The sequence below is a fragment of the Cyclopterus lumpus genome, chromosome 24 (genome assembly GCF_009769545.1).
Source record: "Cyclopterus lumpus isolate fCycLum1 chromosome 24, fCycLum1.pri, whole genome shotgun sequence".
NCBI lineage: Eukaryota > Metazoa > Chordata > Actinopteri > Perciformes > Cyclopteridae > Cyclopterus > Cyclopterus lumpus.
Genome location: NC_046989.1, coordinates 1,683,144 through 1,707,168, shown reverse-complemented (window position 1 = coordinate 1,707,168; position 24,025 = coordinate 1,683,144). Strand labels below are relative to the sequence as shown.

The 24,025-nt window shown below is 46.6% G+C and overlaps 1 protein-coding gene across 3 annotated transcripts; it reads left to right on the top strand.

The window, feature by feature from the left end:
* Positions 1 to 3,467: 3,467 nt before the first annotated feature.
* Positions 3,468 to 19,690, top strand: LOC117727123 (filamin-A-interacting protein 1-like). 3 transcript variants are annotated; one of them, XM_034527200.1, is made up of 6 exons: positions 3,468 to 4,019; positions 5,040 to 5,107; positions 9,069 to 9,321; positions 10,183 to 10,356; positions 11,791 to 11,969; positions 17,358 to 19,690. In XM_034527200.1, exons 3-6 carry the CDS (start codon positions 9,076 to 9,078, stop codon positions 19,567 to 19,569), a joined length of 2,811 nt encoding a protein of 936 aa, XP_034383091.1. In that variant the 5' UTR covers positions 3,468 to 4,019; positions 5,040 to 5,107; positions 9,069 to 9,075; the 3' UTR covers positions 19,570 to 19,690. The 3 variants fall into 3 exon arrangements, with proteins under 3 accessions (XP_034383091.1, XP_034383092.1, XP_034383090.1); XM_034527201.1 differs by lacking the exons at positions 3,468 to 4,019; positions 5,040 to 5,107 and adding an exon at positions 5,126 to 5,348; XM_034527199.1 differs by lacking the exons at positions 3,468 to 4,019; positions 5,040 to 5,107 and having other exon boundaries at positions 8,197 to 9,321.
* The last annotated feature ends 4,335 nt before the right edge of the window (positions 19,691 to 24,025 follow it).

Here is a 24,025-nt window from a genome sequence, read left to right as displayed (position 1 = left end):
AATGAATAATAATAACACATTTTAACCTCACTGCACAAAGTTATACTTTAAACTCTAAAATGTTGTAGGTTCAATCCATTAAAAGTACTTTAGCATCATGATTTGATCACATGATGAAAGAAGAGCTGTTGTTAAAGTTACACATCAAATACTCTGTTAGTTAATGATGATGATAATACTAATAATGTATAATTAGTAAATCATTCAGTCTGTGTTCACCTGCTGAAGTTATTTACATTTGATCTTCATTTAAAGGTATTTAATCAGTTTAAATGTTTCATTCATTTCTTTTATTTAATTGGGGAATCAGCAGCTGGTTGGTGAACGTGTGAATGCAGAAGGGAATTCTGGGTGTGATGAACGAGTGAAAACACATTCATTATCATTGACTTTTGTTCTGTGCAGATATTCATGTTCCCCAGAGGATGAACCCCACTATTGTTGGTGATCCTCTTACTTTCCCTTTAATTCTAAGGTCTCCATCAAAATATCTCAACAAATATTGGATAAATTGTCTTAAAGTTTTGTCCCGAAATTCATGTTCCCCAGAGGATGAACCCCACTACTATTAGTGATCGTCTTTCCTCTAGTGCTACTATAACGTTAACATTTTAGATATCAAAGTATTGATTGTGGTGCCATAAAGTTGTGTACAGACATTCATGTTCCCCAGAGGGTGAACCCCAATCATTATGGTCATCTTTTGTCCTTTCAATAGTGCTACCATCATGTTAACTTTTTAGGTATCTATCAAAATATTGCAAGACATATATTCATGTTCCCCAGAGGATGAATCCCACTAATGCTGGTGATCCTCTGACTTTCCCTCTCGTGCTACCAAGACGTCAAATGTTTAGGCCAAAGTTCCTCAGGGGATGAATTCCTTGATGTTGGAGATCCACTGCAGGTCAAAGGTTTCATGTTCTGCATGCGTTGGCAGATCATTTGGTACAGATATTCATGTTCCCCAGATGATCTTCAGACTTTTCCTTTTGGGCCGGAATGACGTTAACGCTTTATTTTTATTTTTTAAAGGATGAATAAGAAAATTATTAATAAAAAACAACAAAGTTCATGTTTGCCGCAGTGTCTTCTTTGGTAAAACCACTAGGGGGCGACAACGCTGAAACATCTTTAAATCCTACACGGTGGCTTTAATGAACTAAAACACAAGTTTGGACTTTATGACTGTGTGTCTGTAGGTGTGTGTGTGTGTGTAGGTGTGTGTGTGTGTCTGTAGGTGTGTGTGTGTCTAGGTGTGTGTGTGTGTGTCTGTATGTGTGTGTCTGTGTGTGTATGTCTGTAGGTGTGTGTGTGTGTGTCTGTATGTGTGTGTCTGTGTGTGTATGTCTGTAGGTGTGTGTGTGTCTGTAGGTGTGTGTGTGTCTGTAGGTGTGTGTGTGTCTAGGTGAGTGTCTGTGTGTGTGTGTCTGTAGGTGTGTGTCTGTGTGTGTGTGTGTGTGTTTCTGTAGGTGTGTGTGTGTCTGTAGGTGAGTGTCTGTGTGTGTGTCTGTAGGTGTGTGTGTGTCTGTGTGTGTGTGTGTCTGTAGGTGTGTGTGTAGGTGTCTGTAGGTGTGTGTGTCTGTAGGTGTGTGTCTGTGTGTGTCTGTAGGTGTGTGTGTGTCTGTGTGTGTGTCTGTAGGTGTGTGTGTGTGTGTGTGTGTGTGTGTGTGTGTGGGTGTGGAGAAGGAGGAAGAGGAAGAGGAGCTGCTGCTGGACTGGCTGTTCAGCTGCTCACGTTAAATATAGAGCTCTCTCTCTCTCTCTCTCTCTCTCTCTGTCTCTCTCTCTCTCTTTCTCTCTCTCTCTGTCTCTCTCTCTCTCTCTCTCTCTCTTCCCACCAGAGTCACAACCACGGAAAGAGGGAAGAGGAACAAAGAGCAGGAGAGGAAAGGAGAAGAAAGGAAAGGAAAGCGTTCGATCACAACACTGAAAGTGTGTCAAAGACTGAAAGGGTTCATCCTCTGGGGACCATGAAGGTCCAGAGCCAAGTTGCCCTGAAGGTGGCGCTAAAGAAAATATTTTAATGTCACAATCAGGTTTAATTGGAAATTAGGTTTTTACATTCAAGGAATCTGCTTTGGTGGAAAACATGAAAGAGAAAAGGAAATACAAAATAAAAGCATGAATTGACCATTTGATTTATGTTCCGGTAAACAGAGGCGCTCTTTGCCTCCGCCTCCTCTGTGTTATCTTACCCAGCATGCTTTGCCACGCCCAGATCTCACAGGACATTTCTCTCTATTTATATCTTATTTTCTTGTGAGCTATTTGTAATCCTTGATATGTGGAAAGGGGGTTGTTTAACAGAAACCTTCACAAACCTCCTTCATTTAACGCCATTTATACAAAGATATTATTCTTTAAACGTGATTTCTTCTTCTGGTTCGTCTGTCTGCAGGATATCAAGATCTAATTTATCAACAGGGTTCTTTTAAATGTGGTGGGAACGGATCGGCTGATTCCTGGTGGCCAGGAGAGAGAATGCAGCTTTAACACATGAAGCATAGACTTCTATACAACCAGAGGAGTCGCCCCCTGGTGGTCAGGAGAGAGAATGCAGCTTTAACACATGAAGCATAGACTTCTATACAACCAGAGGAGTCGCCCCCTGGTGGTCAGGAGAGAGAATGCAGCTTTAACACATGAAGCATAGACTTCTATACAACCAGAGGAGTCGCCCTTGGTGGTCAGGAGAGAGAATGCAGTTTTTAACATATGAATCATAGACTTCTATACAACCAGAGGAGTCGCCCCTTGGTGGTCAGGAAGAGAGAATGCAGCTTTTAACACTTGAAGCATAGACTTCTATACAACCAGAGGAGTCGCCCTCTGGCGGTCAGGAGAGAGAATGCAGCTTTAACCACTGAAGCATATACTTCTATACAACCAGAGGAGTCGCCCCCTGGTGGTCCGGAGAGAGAATGCAGCTTCACCACATGAAGCATAGACTTCTATACAACCAGAGGAGTCGCCCCCCTGGTGGTCAGGAGAGAGAATGCAGCTTTAACACATGAAGCATAGACTTCTATACAACCAGAGGAGTCGCCCCCTGGTGGTCAGGAGAGAGAATGCAGCTTTAACACATGAAGCATAGACTTCTATACAACCAGAGGAGTCCGCCCCTGGTGGTCAGGAGAGAGAATGCAGCTTTAACACATGAAGCATAGACTTCTATACAACCAGAGGAGTCGCCCCCTGGTGGTCAGGAGAGAGAATGCAGCTTTAATTCATGAAGCATAGACTTCTATACAACCAGAGGAGTCGCCCCCTGGTGGTCAGGAGAGAGAATGCAGCTTGAGACTTGAGTCATTCCTCTTCCGATGCTGGTGGGCTCACCACAAAACCTCTTGAGATTCATCAGCAGTTTTGAGCTCCCCCCCCCCCCCCCCCCCCCCCCCCCCCCCCCCCCCCTCATTACTCACAGAGCTTATGAGGGAAGTGACTTCATGCTCAATCCATTTGAGAGGCATGTGAGACTTGGCTGCTGCTCGGCTGCATGTCGGGGGTGATGTCAGCCTTCTGGACTAGTCACTGATCAGAGCTCTGAACCGCCGCGAGGATTAGAAATACAAATAGAGACCTGCCTCGTCTCAGGAATATGTTGTTATTTGGACGGTTGAAGGAATATTTCATATGTTTTGGTGCAATAGAAGAATCGATGGGACATTTAGCTGGACAACTGGGAACAGAACAAGTGCGTCCGAAGTGAAGCGAGCTGCTCTTCCTCTTCAGGAACACTGAAGATGTCTCACAGCTCAACACTTCCACTGGTTCTGTGAGCCCGTCGTGGCATTCAAGCCTCGCCTGTACGTTCCACTGGCTGCTTGGTCCACTGACATCAGGCCTTTCCCACAGAATCATAGAAGAAGAACGACTTTACATGCAACCGGGTCCAGAAGAGTCGTTCTTCATCGTATGAAACAGTGGATTATTGAAGTGGTTCCTCATCTTGGCGTCCTCGTGCCTCTGAGGACTCTGCAGCACCGATGACCCACTGCCCCGCGTCCCCCTTGATGGTGAGTTCCACCGAGTCCTTGTTACTGAGCGCCACGCCTCCACCATGTCGACCATGTCGTCTGAGGAGCTGCTGACTGCACGAGGCCTTCTTGAATTAGATGTGATATTAATCTGGATGAGTCCACGTTCACATCATTACGATGATATTTACTTGTGCTTTGATCTCAAGAGGTTTGGATACGACGCACGAACGGATCATTACAACCAAATCAAACTTTTACATTTTATTTTGCATTCAAACAAACTCAAAAACCAGAAGTGAAACTGATGTGAGTGGAGAGGTCAATAAAACCATATAAATACAAGGAAAGGAACATAAACTAAAGTAGTGCAGCACCAATCATGTGACAATAATAATATAGAAAAGTTACTGAAAGAGGACGGAGCAACATGTTTCTGGGAATTATTGTTTATGGGTATTCCGTTTGACTACCAAGTTAATCTTATTGTAATTAGCAGTTTCCAAATTATAAATAATGTTCACGTCAACATCCAAGTCGAGAAAGCTCAAAAGTATCCAACTTAAATAAATAGAGCCTGAAAATGATCATAAATATGGAGTCAGCTGAAATCTTCTGATAGTTACGCTTAAACTTAAAGGACAAAGTAATATTTTATGTATAATCAATGAATCATTGTCATAAATAATACGCACATCTTCCACCAAATATGGCCGCCTCCGGAAGCTAAATGATATTTGATGGCTCGTGTTGATATGACGTAACATCCCTATTTTACATCTTAACCGTCAACAAAGCCGACATGACAGACGTCACCTTCGCTTATAATCATGATGCAGCTTCATGTTGTCAAACAAGAGAAAACTATTATCCCACAATGAGCTGTATATTAAGTGAGGACTCTTATCTTTTCAATATTAGCGTACACAAAAAGCCAGAAACATAACCCAGAGGGTGTTTAGTGGCCGCTGTGGAGTTCCTGCCTCACATTATTATTATTATTATTATTATTATTATTATTATTATTATTATTATCTCATAGCTCCTCTTTGTTTACAGCGCAGGAGCTGCAGCCGCCAAGGAAAACGGAGGTCCAGGCATCTGTGGGATTGCTGATGGACCACAAAGTGATAGCCCCCCCCCCTTGTTGTTGGACTCTGAACATAGACAAGTTGGGGGGAGACCCTAAAAATACCCCTGAATAAAACTTGACCAAACAAACAGCTGCGTCTGCTCACAAATAGAGGCTGTAATGTGGATGATTGACAGCTAAACCCGATCAGATGGATGGACCACTAACTGGGCCAGTGCCGTTCTAATGACCGCCAGCGTAAACTGGTCAAACTGGTCAAACTGAGCAGCTGTTCTGTACGTAAACAAGCTGAAGCCCTCCGTGCTAATATTAGAGAAGACGTAACCCGCTGCATTAGCGTTAGCATACCAGGTGTCGGGCGGCCTTACTCTCGAGCAGCGAGGCTTTGAGCTGAAATCTCATCAGCTCTCCAGGTATTGGACGAAAGAGAAATTTGACTCCAGTAAAAAATAATTAAAAAAAAAAAAAAAAGTTATAGGGACCATAAATACTCGTCTCCTTCCAGTCGTTATTTATGCTCAGCGGGGGAGCCACATGAAAATCACACTTCTCCGCTTTAATGTAGAGTTTGTTCTCCAGTAGCCGCTGGAGAACCTGCCTCACATGGCTGATGTGTTCCAGGAGAAGCTCAAGATGTCATCTAAATAATCCAAACAGATCGGTTCAGGACATCACGAAGGACATCATTGATCAGAGTTTGGAAGACTGCGGGGGCATTAGTAATTAGTAATCAGTGCATTCTGATCTGGGGGGCAATACAGGAAGTAGTCTCGCTCATCAGTATCCCCACCTCTACTGACCAGCCAGACAGGAGGCCAGAAAATGACCAGTTTGGCCAGAATAAATACACAATCCAGCTATGATGCTACGGCGCCGCTCCTCTGCTGAAGGCGCGTTCTGCCCAGCAGCATGGGTTCCTCTGATAAAGGCGCGTTCTGCCCAGCAGCATGGGTTCCTCTGATAAAGGCGCGTTCTGCCCAGCAGCATGGGTTCCTCTGATAAAGGCGCGTTCTGCCCAGCAGCATGGGTTCCTCTGCTGAAGGCGCGTTCTGCCCAGCAGCATGGGTTCCTCTGATAAAGGCGCGTTCTGCCCAGCAGCATGGGTTCCTCTGATAAAGGCGCGTTCTGACCAGCAGCATGGGTTCCTCTGATAAAGGCGCGTTCTGCCCAGCAGCATGGGTTCCTCTGCTGAAGGCGCGTTCTGCCCAGCAGCATGGGTTCCTCTGCTAAAGGCGCGTTCTGACCAGCAGCATGGGTTCCTCTGCTAAAGGCGCGTTCTGCCCAGCAGCATGGGTTCCTCTGATAAAGGCGCGTTCTGCCCAGCAGCATGGGTTCCTCTGATAAAGGCGCGTTCTGCCCAGCAGCATGGGTTCCTCTGCTGAAGGCGCGTTCTGCCCAGCAGCATGGGTTCCTCTGATAAAGGCGCGTTCTGCCCAGCAGCATGGGTTCCTCTGCTGAAGGCGCGTTCTGCCCAGCAGCATGGGTTCCTCTGCTAAAGGCGCGTTCTGACCAGCAGCATGGGTTCCTCTGCTAAAGGCGCGTTCTGCCCAGCAGCATGGGTTCCTCTGCTGAAGGCGCGTTCTGACCAGCAGCATGGGTTCCTCTGCTAAAGGCGCGTTCTGCCCAGCAGCATGGGTTCCTCTGCTAAAGGCGCGTTCTGCCCAGCAGCATGAGTTCCTCTGCTAAAGGCGCGTTCTGCCCAGCAGCATGGGTTCCTCTGCTAAAGGCGCGTTCTGCCCAGCAGCATGGGTTCCTCTGCTGAAGGCGCGTTCTGACCAGCAGCATGGGTTCCTCTGCTGAAGGCGTGTTCTGCCCAGCAGCATGGGTTCCTCTGCTGAAGGCGCGTTCTGCCCAGCAGCATGGGTTCCTCTGATAAAGGCGCGTTCTGCCCAGCAGCATGGGTTCCTCTGCTGAAGGCGCGTTCTGCCCAGCAGCATGGGTTTCCTCTGATAAAGGCGCGTTCTGCCCAGCAGCATGGGTTCCTCTGATAAAGGCGCGTTCTGACCAGCAGCATGGGTTCCTCTGATAAAGGCGCGTTCTGCCCAGCAGCATGGGTTCCTCTGCTAAAGGCGCGTTCTGAGCAGCAGCCATGGGTTCCTCTGCTGAAGGCGCGTTCTGCCCAGCAGCATGGGTTTCCTCTGCTAAAGGCGCGTTCTGACCAGCAGCATGGGTTCCTCTGCTGAAGGCGCGTTCTGCCCAGCAGCATGGGTTCCTCTGCTGAAGGCGCGTTCTGACCAGCAGCATGGGTTTCTCTGCTAAAGGCGCGTTCTGACCAGCAGCATGGGTTCCTCTGCTAAAGGCGCGTTCTGCCCAGCAGCATGGGTTCCTCTGCTGAAGGCGCGTTCTGCCCAGCAACATGGGTTCCTCTGCTAAAGGCGCGTTCTGCCCAGCAGCATGGGTTCCTCTGCTGAAGGCGCGTTCTGCCCAGCAGCATGGGTTCCTCTGCTGAAGGCGCGTTCTGCCCAGCAGCATGGGTTCCTCTGCTAAAGGCGCGTTCTGCCCAGCAGCATGGGTTCCTCTGCTGAAGGCGCGTTCTGACCAGCAGCATGGGTTCCTCTGCTAAAGGCGCGTTCTGCCCAGCAGCATGGGTTCCTCTGCTAAAGGCGCGTTCTGCCCAGCAGCATGGGTTCCTCTGCTAAAGGCGCGTTCTGCCCAGCAGCATGGGTTCCTCTGCTGAAGGCGCGTTCTGACCAGCAGCATGGGTTCCTCTGCTAAAGGCGCGTTCTGCCCAGCAGCATGGGTTCCTCTGCTAAAGGCGCGTTCTGCCCAGCAGCATGGGTTCCTCTGCTAAAGGCGCGTTCTGCCCAGCAGCATGGGTTCCTCTGCTAAAGGCGCGTTCTGCCCAGCAGCATGGGTTCCTCTGATAAAGGCGCGTTCTGCCCAGCAGCATGGGTTCCTCTGCTAAAGGCGCGTTCTGCCCAGCAGCATGGGTTCCTCTGCTAAAGGCGCGTTCTGCCCAGCAGCATGGGTTCCTCTGCTAAAGGCGCGTTCTGCCCAGCAGCATGGTTTCCTCTGCTAAAGGCGCGTTCTGCCCAGCAGCATGGGTTCCTCTGCTGAAGGCGCGTTCTGACCAGCAGCATGGGTTCCTCTGCTGAAGGCGCGTTCTGACCAGCAGGTGTGGGGAGGCGGAAAGCCAGGAGGGGTCTGGGAACTTGAAACAGGACTGTGGCTGGTCCTCATGGACGGAAGGGGGTGGTAAACTAAAAGGGCGGCTAGGTCTCTCCTTCCTAAACTCATTAAGGCGACCCTCAGAGTCATCCCTCACTACTCGTTCTGTCACATTCCGGGTTTTTGCGTCTCGTTTCCTGTTTTATTTTGAAGTCCTTGTCTCTCGTGTCCTCTGTTTCCCTGCACTTCCTGTCCCTGTGATTGTCCTGTGTCTAATCACCTGCACATTCCCTGTGTATTTAAACCCTGTTTGTCTTCTGTTCGTAGTGTTTTTGTCCTTAGATGATCTCCCTGCCGAGAGCCTACTTTTTGTGATTCCTCTGTATTTTCCAAAAGGAATAACGTTTCCTTTGTACCGTTGTCGGCATTTGGGTCCTCTCTCTCTCGCGCTCTCTGGCTACAACAGTCGTGACAAGTTCCTCTCTTACAGGGTTTTTAAGCCCTCTGAGGAAGACCTCCTGTAGGGATACGTCGCTCCACCCAGAACCATGTGCAACAAGCAGGCAAGAGGAAATGTCTTTATCGCGAAGGGGGTGATCAAAAACCCTACGCATGTCATCAGAAAAGTCCTGGTATGAGGAGTTAGCTATCGACTGACTCCCATAAACTTGTAGGCCAAGCTAGCGCCCTCCCAGACCCCATAACAAAGGCAATCTTGGCTCTCTCTTTGACATATCAAGAAGGTTGCTGATCAAATACTAGGGCTGATCAAGGTGTTGAGGAGTTGGGGATCTAAGTGACTCCATGTGGTCCCTGAGGAGTTGGTCAACTGAAAGGTTTCTCGTATCGCTGTCTCACTTATCGGCTCCTTTGTTTACACTCCACAGGAGTAAGATGCGATCCAGGAGCTGCACCATGGAGGGTCCCGACGACGGACACATCCAGCCCACCAGAGGTTTCATCAAGCAGGTGGAGGAGAACAAACCGGAGCTCGCAAAGAGGAAGATGAAGGTCCAGCGGGAGGAAAAGGACGGGAGGGCGGCGAAACCTCAGAAACCTGCAGAGAGCAGGAAGCCGGCGGCGGATCTGTCAAAGTCCGACATGCTGCAGCTGCTGGGGATCATGGAAGGAGAAGTTCAGGTACGAACCAGATTCACTTCACAGGGACGTTGATTAGGAGTGGAGTCGTCATGAGCTTGAAGTCTGGTTTGAGACTTCTGTCAGATCCGTCTTCAACAAACCCAGAACTGAATATGACCAAATCTGAACTACCACCGCTGGAGTCCTTTATTCCTCTTTGTAAATCTGTAACTACGAGTTCATCTTCATCACAACCACAATAAATATTCTTATTTCAGTCCAGATTTCTTACTCACTTGTGATACATTTTTCCATCACATTTGTTAATTGTCTTTTTTCAATGCGTCTAATTTGTTGTTTTTTTGTATTTTTGTATATTTACTATTTTCCTGTTTTGTGAGAAAAAATGCAAAAGTGCTTCTTGAATAACATTTTATTTGCAAGGCACTTTAATAAAATGTTGTTTTAATATGATGATACATAATAGTATTGTTATTGTTATTGTTATTTTTAATATTATTATTAGACATCCTTATTATCAGTTTTTACGTGACCTCATCATTTAACGTCATCAACAGGACAAACAACATCAGTATCATAAAGAAATACAAAATAATTATTAATAATTAAAAAATATTTAAAATGTATTATTATATAACAACTATCAATATCATAACATTTTCTATTTTTTAAATCTATGTTTTGTTTTGTTTTTGAGAAATAAAACTGTCAATTTTCTGAGTAATACTAATACATTATTTATATATAATAAATATAGTACTAAAGAAACCTGCAGTGTTTAAAGGTAATTTATTCATCCATAAAACATTGTTATAAAAACTTTCTTTCACACCACAGGAAAAACAAACACACAGTAATCATGAATAAAAACACAACACAGGCTCTGCCGTGTCTCCTCAGGCCAGAGAGGACATCATCGGCCTGCTGAAGTGGGACAGAACCAGACCGGAGGCTCTGGAGGCCCAGTACGCCTCCGCCGTCCCCATCAAAGCCCTTCAGGCGCTGCAGAGAGACGGGCAGCTCACCCTGAGGACCAGCGGAATGGACGACGTGTACGAGAAACCCATGACCGAGGTCAGAGGAGGGCAAACGCTCTACAGGGGTCAGAGGTCAGAGGAGGGCAAAGGCTCTACAGGGGTCAGAGGTTAGAGGAGGGCAAACGCCCTACAGGGGTCAGAGGTCAGAGGAGGGCAAACGCTCTACAGGGGTCAGAGGAGGGCAAACGCTCTACAGGGGTCAGAGGTCAGAGGAGGGCAAGCGCTCTACAGGGGTCATAGGTCAGAGGAGGGCAAACGCTCTACAGGGGTCAGAGGTCAGAGGAGGGCAAAGGCTCTACAGGGGTCAGAGGTCAGAGGAGGGCAAAGGCTCTACAGGGGTCAGAGGTTAGAGGAGGGCAAACGCCCTACAGGGGTCAGAGGAGGGCAAACGCTCTACAGGGGTCAGAGGTCAGAGGAGGGCAAGCGCTCTACAGGGGTCATAGGTCAGAGGAGGGCAAAGGCTCTACAGGGGTCAGAGGTTAGAGGAGGGCAAAGGCTCTACAGGGGTCAGAGGAGGGCAAAGGCTCTACAGGGGTCAGAGGTCAGAGGAGGGCAAAGGCTCTACAGGGGTCAGAGGTTAGAGGAGGGCAAACGCCCTACAGGGGTCAGAGGTCAGAGGAGGGCAAACGCTCTACAGGGGTCAGAGGAGGGCAAACGCTCTACAGGGGTCAGAGGTCAGAGGAGGGTAAGCGCTCTACAGGGGTCAGAGGAGGGCAAACGCTCTACAGGGGTCAGAGGAGGGCAAACGCTCTACAGGGGGTCAGAGGTCAGAGGAGGTCAAACGCTCTACAGGGGTCAGAGGTCAGAGGAGGGCAAACGCTCTACAGGGGTCAGAGGAGGGCAAACGCTCTACAGGGGTCAGAGGAGGGCAAACGCTCTACAGGGGGTCAGAGGTCAGAGGAGGTCAAACGCTCTACAGGGGTCAGAGGTCAGAGGAGGGCAAACGCTCTACAGAGGTCAGAGGAGAGCAAACGCTCTACAGGGGTCAGAGGTCAGAGGAGGGCAAACGCTCTACAGGGGTCAGAGGTCAGAGGAGAGCAAACGCTCTACAGGGGTCAGAGGTCAGAGGAGAGCAAACGCTCTACAGGGGTCAGAGGTCAGAGGAGGGAAAACGCTCTACAGGGGTCAGAGGTCAGAGGAGGGAAAACACTCTACAGGGGTCAGAGGTCAGAGGAGAGCAAACGCTCTACAGGGGTCAGAGGTCAGAGGAGGGCAAACGCTCTACAGGGGTCAGAGGAGGGAAAACACTCTACAGGGGTCAGAGGTCAGAGGAGGGAAAACGCTCTACAGGGGTCAGAGGTCAGAGGAGAGCAAACGCTCTACAGGGGTCAGAGGTCAGAGGAGGGAAAACACTCTTCAGAGGTCAAAGTTTGTTGTCACACAAATCGTGGCTCATGGTTTTCTTTGGGGGCGTTGTGGCCTGAGCTGCTGTTGACCCCCCCCCCCCCCCCCCCCCCCCCCCCCCTTCCAGCTGGATCGTCTGGAGGTCAAACAGAAGGAGACGTACCGGCGGATGTTGGAACAGCTGCTGCTGGCGGAGAAAAGCCACCGCCGCACCATCACGGAGCTGGACAGCGAGAAGCGTAACCACGGCAACTTCATGAACAAGAGCGACGACTTCACCAACCTGCTGGAGCAGGAGAGGGAAAGGTGAGGCCCGTGGTCCCAGTCCAGGTCTCATCCTGGGGGAAAAAGGACGATTCACGGTGTGTTACAGAACTCATCGGCTCATTGGTAATGAGCCATTCAGCACGCGGCTCTCGGCTCCTATTGGTTCCCACTGAAGACACAAATATAGAGTTTCATTTGCAATTTCCTTCAACCGCTTGTTACTGTAGTTGTATTCAAGACAGGAGGGAATAGGGACTACTTTCAGCGGCGCATTGATCCACATCAAAAGACAGGAGGGAATAGGGACTACTTTCAGCGGCGCATTGATCCACATCAAAAGACCTCCGTCTTTCTTTCCTTCATACAGCTTCCCTAAAAGGTATTTGTTGGTATCCAGAAACCTGTTGACATCAAGTCCTCCATGATGTTTCTGCTTCTTCTCCTCTTCTCCTCCTCTTCTTCTCCTCTTCTTCTTCTTTTCTCCTCCTCTTCTCCTCCTCTTCTTCTTCTCTTCCAGCTTCACTAACAGGAAGTGGACTCATGGAGTCAATCAGCTGTGTTCAGAGAATGATGCTAGAAGCTGAAGGACATCAACATGCCACACATGTTTTAACACAAACACGCTCCATTCAGAATAAGAATATCGACCACGTGGGAGGAGCTGATGAGTAAAACCCTCGACTCCGGCGCCATGCTTCTTCTTCTGCAGGTCCGGAAGCGGCTGCTGAGGTTCTGAGAACACACACAGCGGTACCATCCCTCACTGTGGGGGGGGGACACGCACATTCCTGTTGTTGAAATACGTGCACATCCTGCAGGTGCAGGTGTTGTCTGGTAGAAAGGCATCAGATTAGAAGCAGAGCATCAGGAGTTTGATGGTTCTGATGTAAAGAGATGACGAGTCGTGTCTCATCAAGCCATCGAATGCGGGCAGCGTGACGTCTGAACTTCTTCAGAAGCTTACACCATCTTTCACATTATATTATATTATTTAGCTTTTTCAAAAATGGGTGCAGTCGTGCAGAAGAGAGTCTCTGGTCCTCCTGCAGCTTCTAAAAGACAAGACCAGGATCTGGGCTGCATTCTAAACCAGATGATGATTTTGTGTCTCTTTGTAGTCATTTTGTGTCTCTTTGTAGTCATTTCGTGTCTCTTTGTAGTCATTTTGTGTCTCTTTGTAGTAATTTTGCGGTCTCTTTGTAGTCATTTTGTGTCTCTTTGTAGTCATTTCGCGTTTCTTTGTAGTCATTTCGTGTCTCTTTGTAGTCATTTTGTGTCTCTTTGTAGTCATTTTGTGTCTCTTTGAAGTCATTTTGCGTCTCTTTGTAGTCATTTCGTGTCTCTTTGAAGTAATTTTGTGTCTCTTTGTGGTGATTTTGTGTCTCTTTGTAGTCATTTTGTGTCTCTTTGTAGTCATTTCGTGTCTCGAGTCTCTTTGTAGTCATTTCGTGTCTCTTTCTAGTCATTTCGTGTCTCTTTCTAGTCATTTTGTGTCTCTTTGTAGTCATTTCGTGTCTCGTGTCTCTTTGTAGTCATTTTGCGTCTCTTTCTAGTCATTTTGTGTCTCTTTGTAGTCATTTTGTGTCTCTTTGAAGTCATTTTGCGTCTCTTTGTAGTCATTTCGTGTCTCTTTGAAGTCATTTTGCGTCTCTTTGTGGTGATTTTGTGTCTCTTTGTAGTCATTTTGTGTCTCTTTGAAGTCATTTTGCGTCTCTTTGTAGTCATTTCGTGTCTCTTTGAAGTCATTTTGCGTCTCTTTGTGGTGATTTTGTGTCTCTTTGTAGTCATTTCGTGTCTCGAGTCTCTTTGTAGTCATTTTGCGTCTCTTTGTAGTCATTTTGTGTCTCTTTGAAGTCATTTTGCGTCTCTTTGAAGTCATTTTGCGTCTCTTTGTAGTCTTTGACTCAACTTTGTGGCCCATTTGTGTCTTTCCTTTTGGTTTCTCAGCATGCAGCTCCTGCTGGCTTTAATGTGCTGCAGCCAGCTGAGCTCTGATGACACATTCCTGCTGCAGTCAGTGAGCAGATTCCCTGCAGGTGATATCATGAATGAATGAGTCCAGGGTGATGTCACGCCCTGTTTGCATAACAACGTGTTAGAGAGAGAATGCAGATTTAACACATTAACCAGAAGTTGATGCCTGGAACGACATTAGTTTGGCAGGAATTTGGTCATAAACTAAAGTATTAAATAAATTGACATTTTTACCCCATGGAGGCGCTAGATGAGTGAGGGGATTACCAAAAAAAGTAGGCATCCATAGCAGCATCCCTCTGTGTTCAAATCGTCATGGCAATCCATCCATTAGTCGTTGAGATATTTTAGTCTGGACCAAAGTGGTGGTTTGGTTTCCAAAAGGTTTGTTACTCATAGTTTTTCTGGCCGGCAGTGGGAGAGTTTGATGGGGTGGGAACGTACATTCTGAATGGGTGGAAAAGGGAGTACTGCAATATGTTGTTGCTTTTATCTTTGAGCCTCAATAAAAAAAAGATTTTAAAAGAAAAATATATGAAAATGAAACTTACAATATGGCAAAAGTTGTATTATTCGCTACAGTTTAGAAGCTTTTATCCGGCAAGAGTTTAAACGAGTGCATCAGAAGAAACTGATTTCTCCCCAAAATTGCAGAAAGCCAACAAAAGTGCAAGTATCTAAGCCACAAAACACAAGCAATCAGTGTACAAAGGCTCATATTTATGTATTACATGTATTTGGAGACGTGATGGAAAGCCTCTGCATCTGTAAGCTCTTTGCATCGCTCATATTTGGCTCATTTAGAAGCCTCTGCAATGCAAACCACAGGCCTCCTCTGCTGGCTGAAACTATGACCTCACACACATACAATTCAGCCACTATGGAGAATTTATATCCACGTCCTTTCTCCCTTTTTGCACGATACAGACAGAGGGGATTATAATAAGAAAGGCTGCGCAAAGTCTGGCATTGTCTGCCCAAAACAAAACCTCCGCCTTGCATTGTTGGCCCGCTTCTATGGAAACGCCGCTGGCTGCAAGATGGGGACGGACCGGAGACGGTTGGGTCAAAACCGGACTGCCATTTGTTTTGGGGGGGGGGGGAAAGGACGCAGAATGTTTGAGCCTTTTAAAGTGGCTTTGTGTCTTGTGTCGTACCTGCTGCCCAGAGGGAGAATAGAACGGGTAGAAGGAAGAAGAGGAAGAGCGGTCTGAACTCCTCCTCCTCAGTGTCCAACGGGCAGGGCCTCTTTGGACTTGTATGGAGGGGTGGATGACATCACCAGCCAGCAGAGCACAACATCCACCTTTTTTCATTGTCCACCAATGACATTTGGAATGTGACGTGGCTTTAATTCCCCCTCCTTCCTTCCCCCGGTGGCCCGAGAGAAACTCTTTGAAAAAACAGACATGGAACGACCTGCTCGGCATCCCAGCTGGTTGGTAAGTTGAATAAGGTTTCAAGGGGGGAAAATGGTTTTTTTGAGATTGTAAAGATCTTAAACCTGCAGAATATTTGAACCTGTTTGTGTGTCTGAGGTTTTGAGCGTGCATGACTTGTGAAAAGGGGGAACTGCAGCAGACTCTCTCAGACTCTCTCAGACTCCCGCAGAGATCAGTTAAACATCTACCGGCGGGGTGCTGAATTCTCTTGAACTTTGCTGCCTCTTCCTCCTGCTTTATCCTAGAGATGTTCAATGTGTTGGTGCCAGTTTTATGAGCGCATCAAAATGATCATGTCTATGAAGACTTTTGGGGTTAAGATAACATGGTTGTTTATTGTGCAACAGGGTTGTGCAACAAAATGCAATTTTTAGTCCCAGTTTGCTGCATTAGAAAAAGACCAAACAAAGCTGTAGACATGCTGGAGGATGGAGGATGAATCTAGGAGTCTGTCAGCTTGAGGAAAGAAGCCGCTCTGTAGTCTGGTGGTTTGGCAGCTGATACTTCCGTCTCTCTTTCCAGACGGCAGCAGGGGGTCTTGGTGCTCTTTTGCAGGCACCGATATCACTGATGCTCAGTAGATGGGTACCAAGAATGTTCTGGAGGGTTTTAACCCCCCGCTGTAGTGCCAGTTTATTATGTTTCCAGTCAGGATGCTTTCTATTGCTCCTCTGTAAAAGTTCATGTCTTAAAGCTGCATTCTCTCTCCTGACCACCAGGGGGCGACTCCTCTGGTTGTATAGAAGTCTATGCTTCATGTCTTAAAGCTGCATTCTCTCTCCTGACCACCAGGGGGCGACTCCTCTGGTTGTATAGAAGTATATGCTTCATGTGTTAAAGCTGCATTCTCTCTCCTGACCACCAGGAGGCGATTCCTCTGGTTGTATAGAAGTCTATGCTTCATGTGTTAAAGCTGCATTCTCTCTCCTGACCACCAGGGGGAGACTCCTCTGGTTGTATAGAAGTCTATGCTTCATGTGTTAAAGCTGCATTCTTTCTACTGACCACCAGGGGGCGACTCCTCTGGTTGTATAGAAGTCTATGCTTCATGTGTTAAAGCTGCATTCTCTCTCCTGACCACCAGGGGGCGACTCCTCTGGTTGTGTAGAAGTCTATATTTCATGTGTTAAAGCTGCATTCTCTCTCCTGACCACCAGGAGGCGATTCCTCTGGTTGTATAGAAGTCTACGCTTCATGTGTTAAAGCTGCATTCTCTCTCCTGACCACCAGGGGGAGACTCCTCTGGTTGTATAGAATTCTACGCTTCATGTGTTGAAGCTGCATTCTCTCTACTGACCACCAGGGGGCGACTCCTCTGGTTGTAAAGAAGTCTATGCTTCATGTGTTAAAGCTGCATTCTCTCTCCTGACCACCAGGGGGCGACTCCTCTGGTTGCACATTACAGAGTTTTTTACACACTCCATTTAATAACTAATAGGATAAGAACTCTCTCATCTCGGAGCCCATTGATACCCAGATAAATGTAATTCAATCAGAGGTATCAGCGTGTTGACCCAACTCAAGACACCTTTGTATTAATGGAGTCTGTGACCTGCAGCCACAATTCTTCCATTTACTGAACTCAAGACACAAAAGGGTAACAAAGCCTCAATCTGCCTCTTTTTTAATTTCTTTTGTTGCCTTTCAAAGGCTGATTTTATTCTGTCTTCCAATCCAGGATCAGGTGCTTAAGATAAGATAGAACTTTATTAATCCCAAAGCACATTATTGTGCCAGACAACTGAATAATAGCAACAAACTATATAATACAAATATAAACATGTATAAACAATAGAATAACAATTATACAAGTGTAAAGAAATAAAATACAACACAATAGCAATAAGAGTGAGGTCAATAAATAGAGATGTGCACCATCTGATACAGGAAAAGAAAAAGTAACTGGGTGGTTATTTTTGGTCACAAGATACTGTCAAACATTTTCACACAAATACAAAATGAATTCAGAATTTGTGTCATCGGTTGTGTTTCCCTCTGTTTGCGCTCTTAGACTCAAAAGGCTGCTGGAGCAGGAGAAGGTCTACCAGGCTCGTAAGGACAGGGACCACAGCAGGAGGCTGGAGAAGGTCAGAGCGGAGCTGGTCAAGCTCAAGTCCTTCGCCCTGATGTTGGTGGACGAGCGGCAGCTGCATATCGAGCAGATCGACCAGCAGAGCCAGAAGGTCCAGGACCTCGCTCTCAAGCTGCAGGAGAAAGAGCAGCGCTTGGTGGCGGTCACCGACACCGCCAAGGAGGACGGCCAGAAGGTCCTCGCGCTGGAGGCCGAGCTGGAGCATAGAGCGGCCAGGTTTGCCCAGGAACAAGAGGAGATGACGGCCAAACTGGCCCACGAAGAGTCCCAGAGCCGACAGCTCAGGCTGAAGATGGCCGGATTGGCGCACAAGATTGAAGAGCTGGAGGAGAGCAACAAGGCGCTTCAGAAGTCAGAGGAAGACCTGCAGGAGCTGAGGGAGAAGATCAGCAAAGGGGAGTGCGGGGATTCGTCTCTCATGACCGAGCTGGAGAATCTGCGGAAGAGAGTGCTGGAGATGGAGGGCAAGGATGAGGAAATAACCAAAGCAGAGACTCAGTGCAGGGAGCTGAGGAAAAGGCTGCAGGGTGAGGAGACCCACAGCAAGGAGCTGAGGCTGGAGGTGGACAAACTGCAGAAGAGGATGGTTGCGCTGGAGAAACTGGAGGGGGCTTTCAGTCGGAGCAAAACAGAATGCTCTCAGCTCCACACAAACCTGGAGAAAGAGAAACGTGTCGTGAAGGATCTGGCCGGCGAGCTGGAGGCGGTGAAAACTCAGTTAAAGGGACTTGAGTGCTCAGAGACGAAGTTTGAAAAGGCCGAAACGGTCTTCAAAGACGATCTGATGAAGTTGAAGTCCTTCACAGTTATTCTGGTCGACGAAAGGAAAAACATGGCGGAGAGGCTCAAACAGGAAGAACAGAAAAGTGATGATTTGAGTAGGATGTTCAAAGCAGAGCAGGAAAAGGTCACAGAGGTCACGGAGAAGCTGATTGAGGAAAGCAAAAAACTTCTCAAATTCAAATCTGAAATGGAGGTCAGAGTCACAAACCTCGTGAAAGAGAAAGATGAGTCAAAAAATAAACTTCTGAGTGAAGAGGAAAAGTGTAGGAAGCTGAATACCAAGTTAGGTGGTATGAAAATAAGAATCGATGGACTTGAGGAGACTGAGAGGGAAATACAGAGGAAGTGGTCCATCAAGGACAATAATCCAGATGAAGACAACAAAGTCAAAGAGTTTGCGCTAGAAATTGAAAGACTTAAGAGCCGGCTCAAACAGCTCGAGGTGGTAGAAGGAGACTTAATGAAAACAGAGGATGAGTACGATCTACTGGAGAAGAAATTCAGAATGGAGCAGGACAAAGCGAACACCCTCTCGAAGCAGCTGGAAGAAATGAAAAGTCAGATCGCCAGAAACAAAGCCATCGAGAAAGGCGAGGTCACGTGTCCTGAGGCTGAGCTCAGGATTCGCTGCAAGATGGAGGAGGCCAAAACTAGAGAGCTGCAGGCGGACGTCCAGGCCCTGAAGGAGAAGATCCACCAACTGATGAACAAGGAGGACCAGCTCTCCCAGCTGCAGGCGGATTACTCCGTCCTCCAGCAGAGGTTCATGCAGGAAGAAGAGAAGAAGATGAGCCTGAGCCATGACTTCGCCAACCTTACGAAGGAGATGGAAGCCACCAAGCGGTACAGTCGCGCCTTGAGACCCAGCATGAACGGTAAGCGGATGCTCAGTGTCCCGGTGACCTCCACCGCAGTGCAGACGGATGCGATGGCGAGCGAATCGGCTGAGGACGAGACGGCGGCGGGCTTCATCCGGAAGTCAGTCCTCGAGGAAAACCACCTAATGAGCAACCTCAGACAACGGGGTCTTAAAAAGCCGGCGGTTCTTGAGCGATACCCTCCAGCTTCGGCAGAACTGGGCGCAAAAAAATCCTGGATACCCTGGATGAAAAAGAAGGAGGCCATTACGCTTACTCAGACCGCTCCCGACAAGACCAGTCGGGTGTCCTTGTTCCATCCGCCGGAGATGACCGGGCCGGGCCAGCCGCTGCACATCCGCGTGACCCCGGATCACGAGAACAGCACCGCCACGTTGGAGATCACCAAACCGTATCTTGTTAACAGAATATTCTCGTGTAACTTCTTTTTTTGTGAGACTGTTGCAGTGGACTTTATAGCGAGAATATGAAAGAGAAACATATATAGAAACAACGAAACAAAAGTAATAGGCGTCTTCTGACTCCTCACCTCACCTACAAAGCCTTGATTGGTGATGCAACATCATATCTTAAGCAGCTTGTAGTACCATATTGCCCCACTAGAGAGCTGCGCTCACTAAATGCGGGGCTACTTGTGGTTCCTAGAGTCCTAAAGAGTAGGATGGGAGCCAGAGCCTTCAGTTATCAAGCTCCTCTTTTATGGAACCAGCTTCCACTTTCAGTCCAGGAGGCAGACACAGTCACCTCATTCAAGAATAGACTTAAGACTTTCCTCTTTAATAGTGCTTATAGTTAGGGCTGAATCAGGTTTGCACTGGTCCAGCCCCTTGATATGCTGCTATAGGCTTATAGGCTGCTGGGGGATGTTTTAGGATACACTGAGCACCTATCTCCTCTTCTCTCTCTCCTTATGGATGAATTTACATCTCTCCATTGCACCTTATTAACTCTGCTTCCTCCCCGGAGTCGTTGTGACTTCACGTCTCATAGGGTCCATTGGACCTGGAGGTGACTGATGCCTGGTGAGCCGGCCTCCCATTGGCCCTGCTGATGCCCCGCCCCCCCTCCTCTCTACCTCCTTCTGTTTCATGGATTGGAGTTCCATTCATACAATGTGTTTATGTAACTCTGTAACTCTGTTCATCTGGTCACATGACATCTATTCATCTGTCCATCCGGGGAGAGGGATCCTCCTCTGTTGCTCTACAGAAGGTTTCTTCCCTTTTTTCCCTGTCAAAGGTTATTTTTGGGGAGTTTTTCCTGATCCGATGTGAGGTCAAAGGTCAGGGATGTCGTATGTGTACAGATTGTAAAGCCCTCTGAGGATAATTTGTAATTTGTGATATTGGGCTATACAAAATGAACTGAATTGAATTGAATTGAATTGAATTAATTACATGATCAGAGTTTGTGCCTCAGTCTCCCCTTTTTTATTTCTTTATATTAATTGTTCACTTTTTATTTTTTATTATTGTTTCTTATCCTCTGTGGTTGCGCCCTGTGGAATGTTTGTTTGAATGTATGTATTTTGCTGTTTCTTATTGTCAATTTGAAAAAATTGTATACGTGCTATTGTTCAAGAAAAAAGAAGTGCAGTATAAAGTCAATATGTGTAGTATTAGCAAGAGGCAGTGGTGAAGAAACAATTCATATAATTTAAGTAAAAGTACTTATACGACACTACAAACGATCTACATTGAAAATGCTACGTCAGTAAAATTATTTAAAGTTTGTTTGGTTTCTTACTGTTATGTAATCTCTATCGTTTATATTGTTATTATTATTAGTATCTTATATTATCTGTTATTGCTCATTGTAGGGCGACTATGGGTCAGTGGTTACCATGCCCGTCTTTCAATCAGGGGGTTGGGGGTTCAATCCCCGCCCTAGTCGATGTGTCCTTGAGCAAGACACTGAACCCTGCATTGTTCCCTGTAGCTGTTCTACAGTGTATGAATGTAACATGACTGTAAGTCACTTTGGATAGAAGCGTCAGCTAAATCTAATGTATTGTTTCTGTATTTACTATGTGAAGTGCTTTTTAGTACCTTTTTTTAAAGCGCTACACAAATGAAATGTATTATTATTATTATTAATATATTATTACATCTTTTTTGATTACACATTTCAGACTGTAAAACAGTGACTGTTTATCTTTGTTAAGCTTTGTTGTCCTTGTTTTAGAAGTACATCAATATGTATCTTCCTGTAACCAGTATTTTGTGTGTGTTTAAATGTAGTTGAACAATTACTTGACGTTTGGAATATAACATATACTTACTCTGTGGAATACTGAAACAAACCAAGTGTAAACATGCTCTTTAGTTTTATTTTGAAGGTAATTTCCGGAAGTCCCCTGTTAACGTTGGTGAAATCGGAAGCATACTGATGCACGAGCCTGAATCCGACACAGACACGCAAACATGTGTTTTTTGTCTTCTTTTTCTGAAGGAATATTAATTAAATATTGATTTACCACTCCGATTATAAAAAAGGAAAGTACATATATTATATATTATAATATTGTAGTAATCTTACGATGTCAAATACAAATTTACAATGAATTAAACAAAAGTATATACAATTACAAATAATTAAAAATCCTAATGTAAATATTTACTTTTTTCATTTTGTATTAATTATAATTTATTCATTTGACATGTGAACACTGGCAGGATCATGTGATAATCAGAGATATATTATTAATTAATTGATTTATTATATGACAGAGAAAGAAATATAAAAGCCAGGTTATGATCCTTATTTTTCTCCAGTTACTTGAAGAGACGAGGATCATCGCTAGATGGCAATGTTCCTCATTAAAATGAATGAATAGTAACCGTCAGTATCATGACGTCACTGCAGACGTTTGAATCTGCGCTGCACAAAAATGTTATTTTAAACTCTAAAATGTTTTAGGTTAAGTCAATTAATATAGTTGATATTTTAATAAAACCTTAGTTTAAATACAAAACAGTATTCTGCAGCACATAAATAATAATAATAATAAATAAATTAAATAAATGAATAAAAAACGTCTGCTAAAATGCCGATGTAGAGTAACAGTATATTCTATATACACAATATATATAAAAAACCTTTTCCAGTTGTGTAGTGAAAAATGTCGATTTCAAAGTATGGTTCAATGGCATCATCCAAAATGCCCGAGAGAAGAATATTGTCAACTTTTCAGAGTTTCTCCAAATCCGGTTGGTTAAACCTTTCCCTGAACTAAAAATCCGAGCAGTCTAACAACTTGAAAAATTCCACCCTGTCATTCCTCAGGTGTCTTTGCCGGGTGGTGACTAGCCTCACCCGTGACTCGTTTGGGGTGGAGCTCTCCAGTGGGGAATTTGAACTGGCTCTAATCCAAGTTTTTCTACCATCACCTCTTCCTTCTCAAACAAGTCTTGGAACTTGTCATCACTTCTTTATTTCCTGTAGAATTGAGGTGACATAGATAACAGCAGCCTGCATACCTCCAACCGTTTCTGACTGCGTTGGCAGTGACCTGTTTACACACTCAAGCTCTCCCAACACCTCAGAGGCCACTAGCAGTCCAAGAACGGTCATGTCCTTCCGGAAGAGTTCCAGGAGACCATTGGCTCTGGGACCAGAGTTAGAAACAGCCAAAGCCACTTTCCCCAAGCTCGTCGATTGTTACATTCCCCGACTGAGGTCTAGAGGAGGCGGGGAGCAACAATAAATGCTTAGTGCAACAAAGGGATAAACAAAAAAGGTGTTTAATCAATCAAAGGTAAAATAAGGACTACTTCCCCCAAGCTCGCCGATATATAGACTCATACTGACTAAGAACTGTGTCAACAGTTTGGCCACACACTGTCCACCCAGTTGGACAAAAGAGGTGTCACACTTTTATTATGCCCCTCACCTATTGCATGTCCAGATAGTACCCCTTTGAATTTGCCTGATTGGTTACTAAGAGTTCCAAGATCAGGGACCCACTGCAATGCGTCGCATACTAAGGGAGAGGCACTGCATGCACACTGTGTAATGAGATTCACACAATGTGCACCACAGTGCCATCTGTTCCCCAGTTGTCCACGGTACCTCGTAGAGTTCCACAAGTACCTCATGTGGCACAAGTTCTGTGTCCACATACCTTAGGCAGATGGAGACTCGTCCCTCCCGTCTGTCTCACTGCCGTCCCTCCCGTCTGTCTCACTGTCGTCCCTCCCGTCTGTCTCACTGTCGTCCCTCCCGTCTGTCTCACTGCCGTCCCTCCTGTTTGTCTCACTGTCGTCCCTCCCTTCTGTCTCACTGCCGTCCCTCCCGTCTGTCTCACTGTCGTCCCTCCCGTTTGTCTCACTGTCGTCCCTCCCGTCTGTCTCACTGCCGTCCCTCCCGTCTGTCTCACTGTCGTCCCTCCCGTCTGTCTCACTGTCGTCCCTCCTGTTTGTCTCACTGTCGTCCCTCCCTTCTGTCTCACTGTCGTCCCTCCCGTCTGTCTCACTGTCGTCCCTCCCGTCTGTCTCACTGTCGTCCCTCCTGTTTGTCTCACTGTCGTCCCTCCCTTCTGTCTCACTGTCGTCCCTCCTGTTTGTCTCACTGTCGTCCCTCCCTTCTGTCTCACTGTCGTCCCTCCCGTCTGTCTCACTGTCGTCCCTCCCGTCTGTCTCACTGTCTTCCCTCCTGTTTGTCTCACTGCCGTCCCTCCTGTTTGTCTCACTGCCGTCCCTCCTGTTTGTCTCACTGCCGTTCCTTCCTGTCTGTCTCACTGCCGTCCCTCCTGTCTGTCTCACTGCCGTCCTTCCTGTCTGTCTCACTGCCGTCCCTCATGATCTCTCTGCTTCCACTGAAGACTTCACTCAATACATTACATTACATTACATTTAGCTGACGCTTTTATCCAAAGCGACTTACAATAAGTGCATTAAACCATGAGTCCAAACTCAGAACAACAAG

Excerpts from the sequence above, each read along its gene's own strand:
- LOC117727123 (XM_034527199.1), top strand. The coding sequence starts at position 8,986 with ATGTGGTCCCTGAGGAGTTGGTCAACTGAAAGGTTTCTCGTATCGCTG. Across the intron at positions 9,322-10,182 it reads TCATGGAAGGAGAAGTTCAG|GCCAGAGAGGACATCATCGG; the intron begins GTACGAACCAGA and ends GTGTCTCCTCAG. Across the intron at positions 10,357-11,790 it reads ACGAGAAACCCATGACCGAG|CTGGATCGTCTGGAGGTCAA; the intron begins GTCAGAGGAGGG and ends CCCCCCTTCCAG.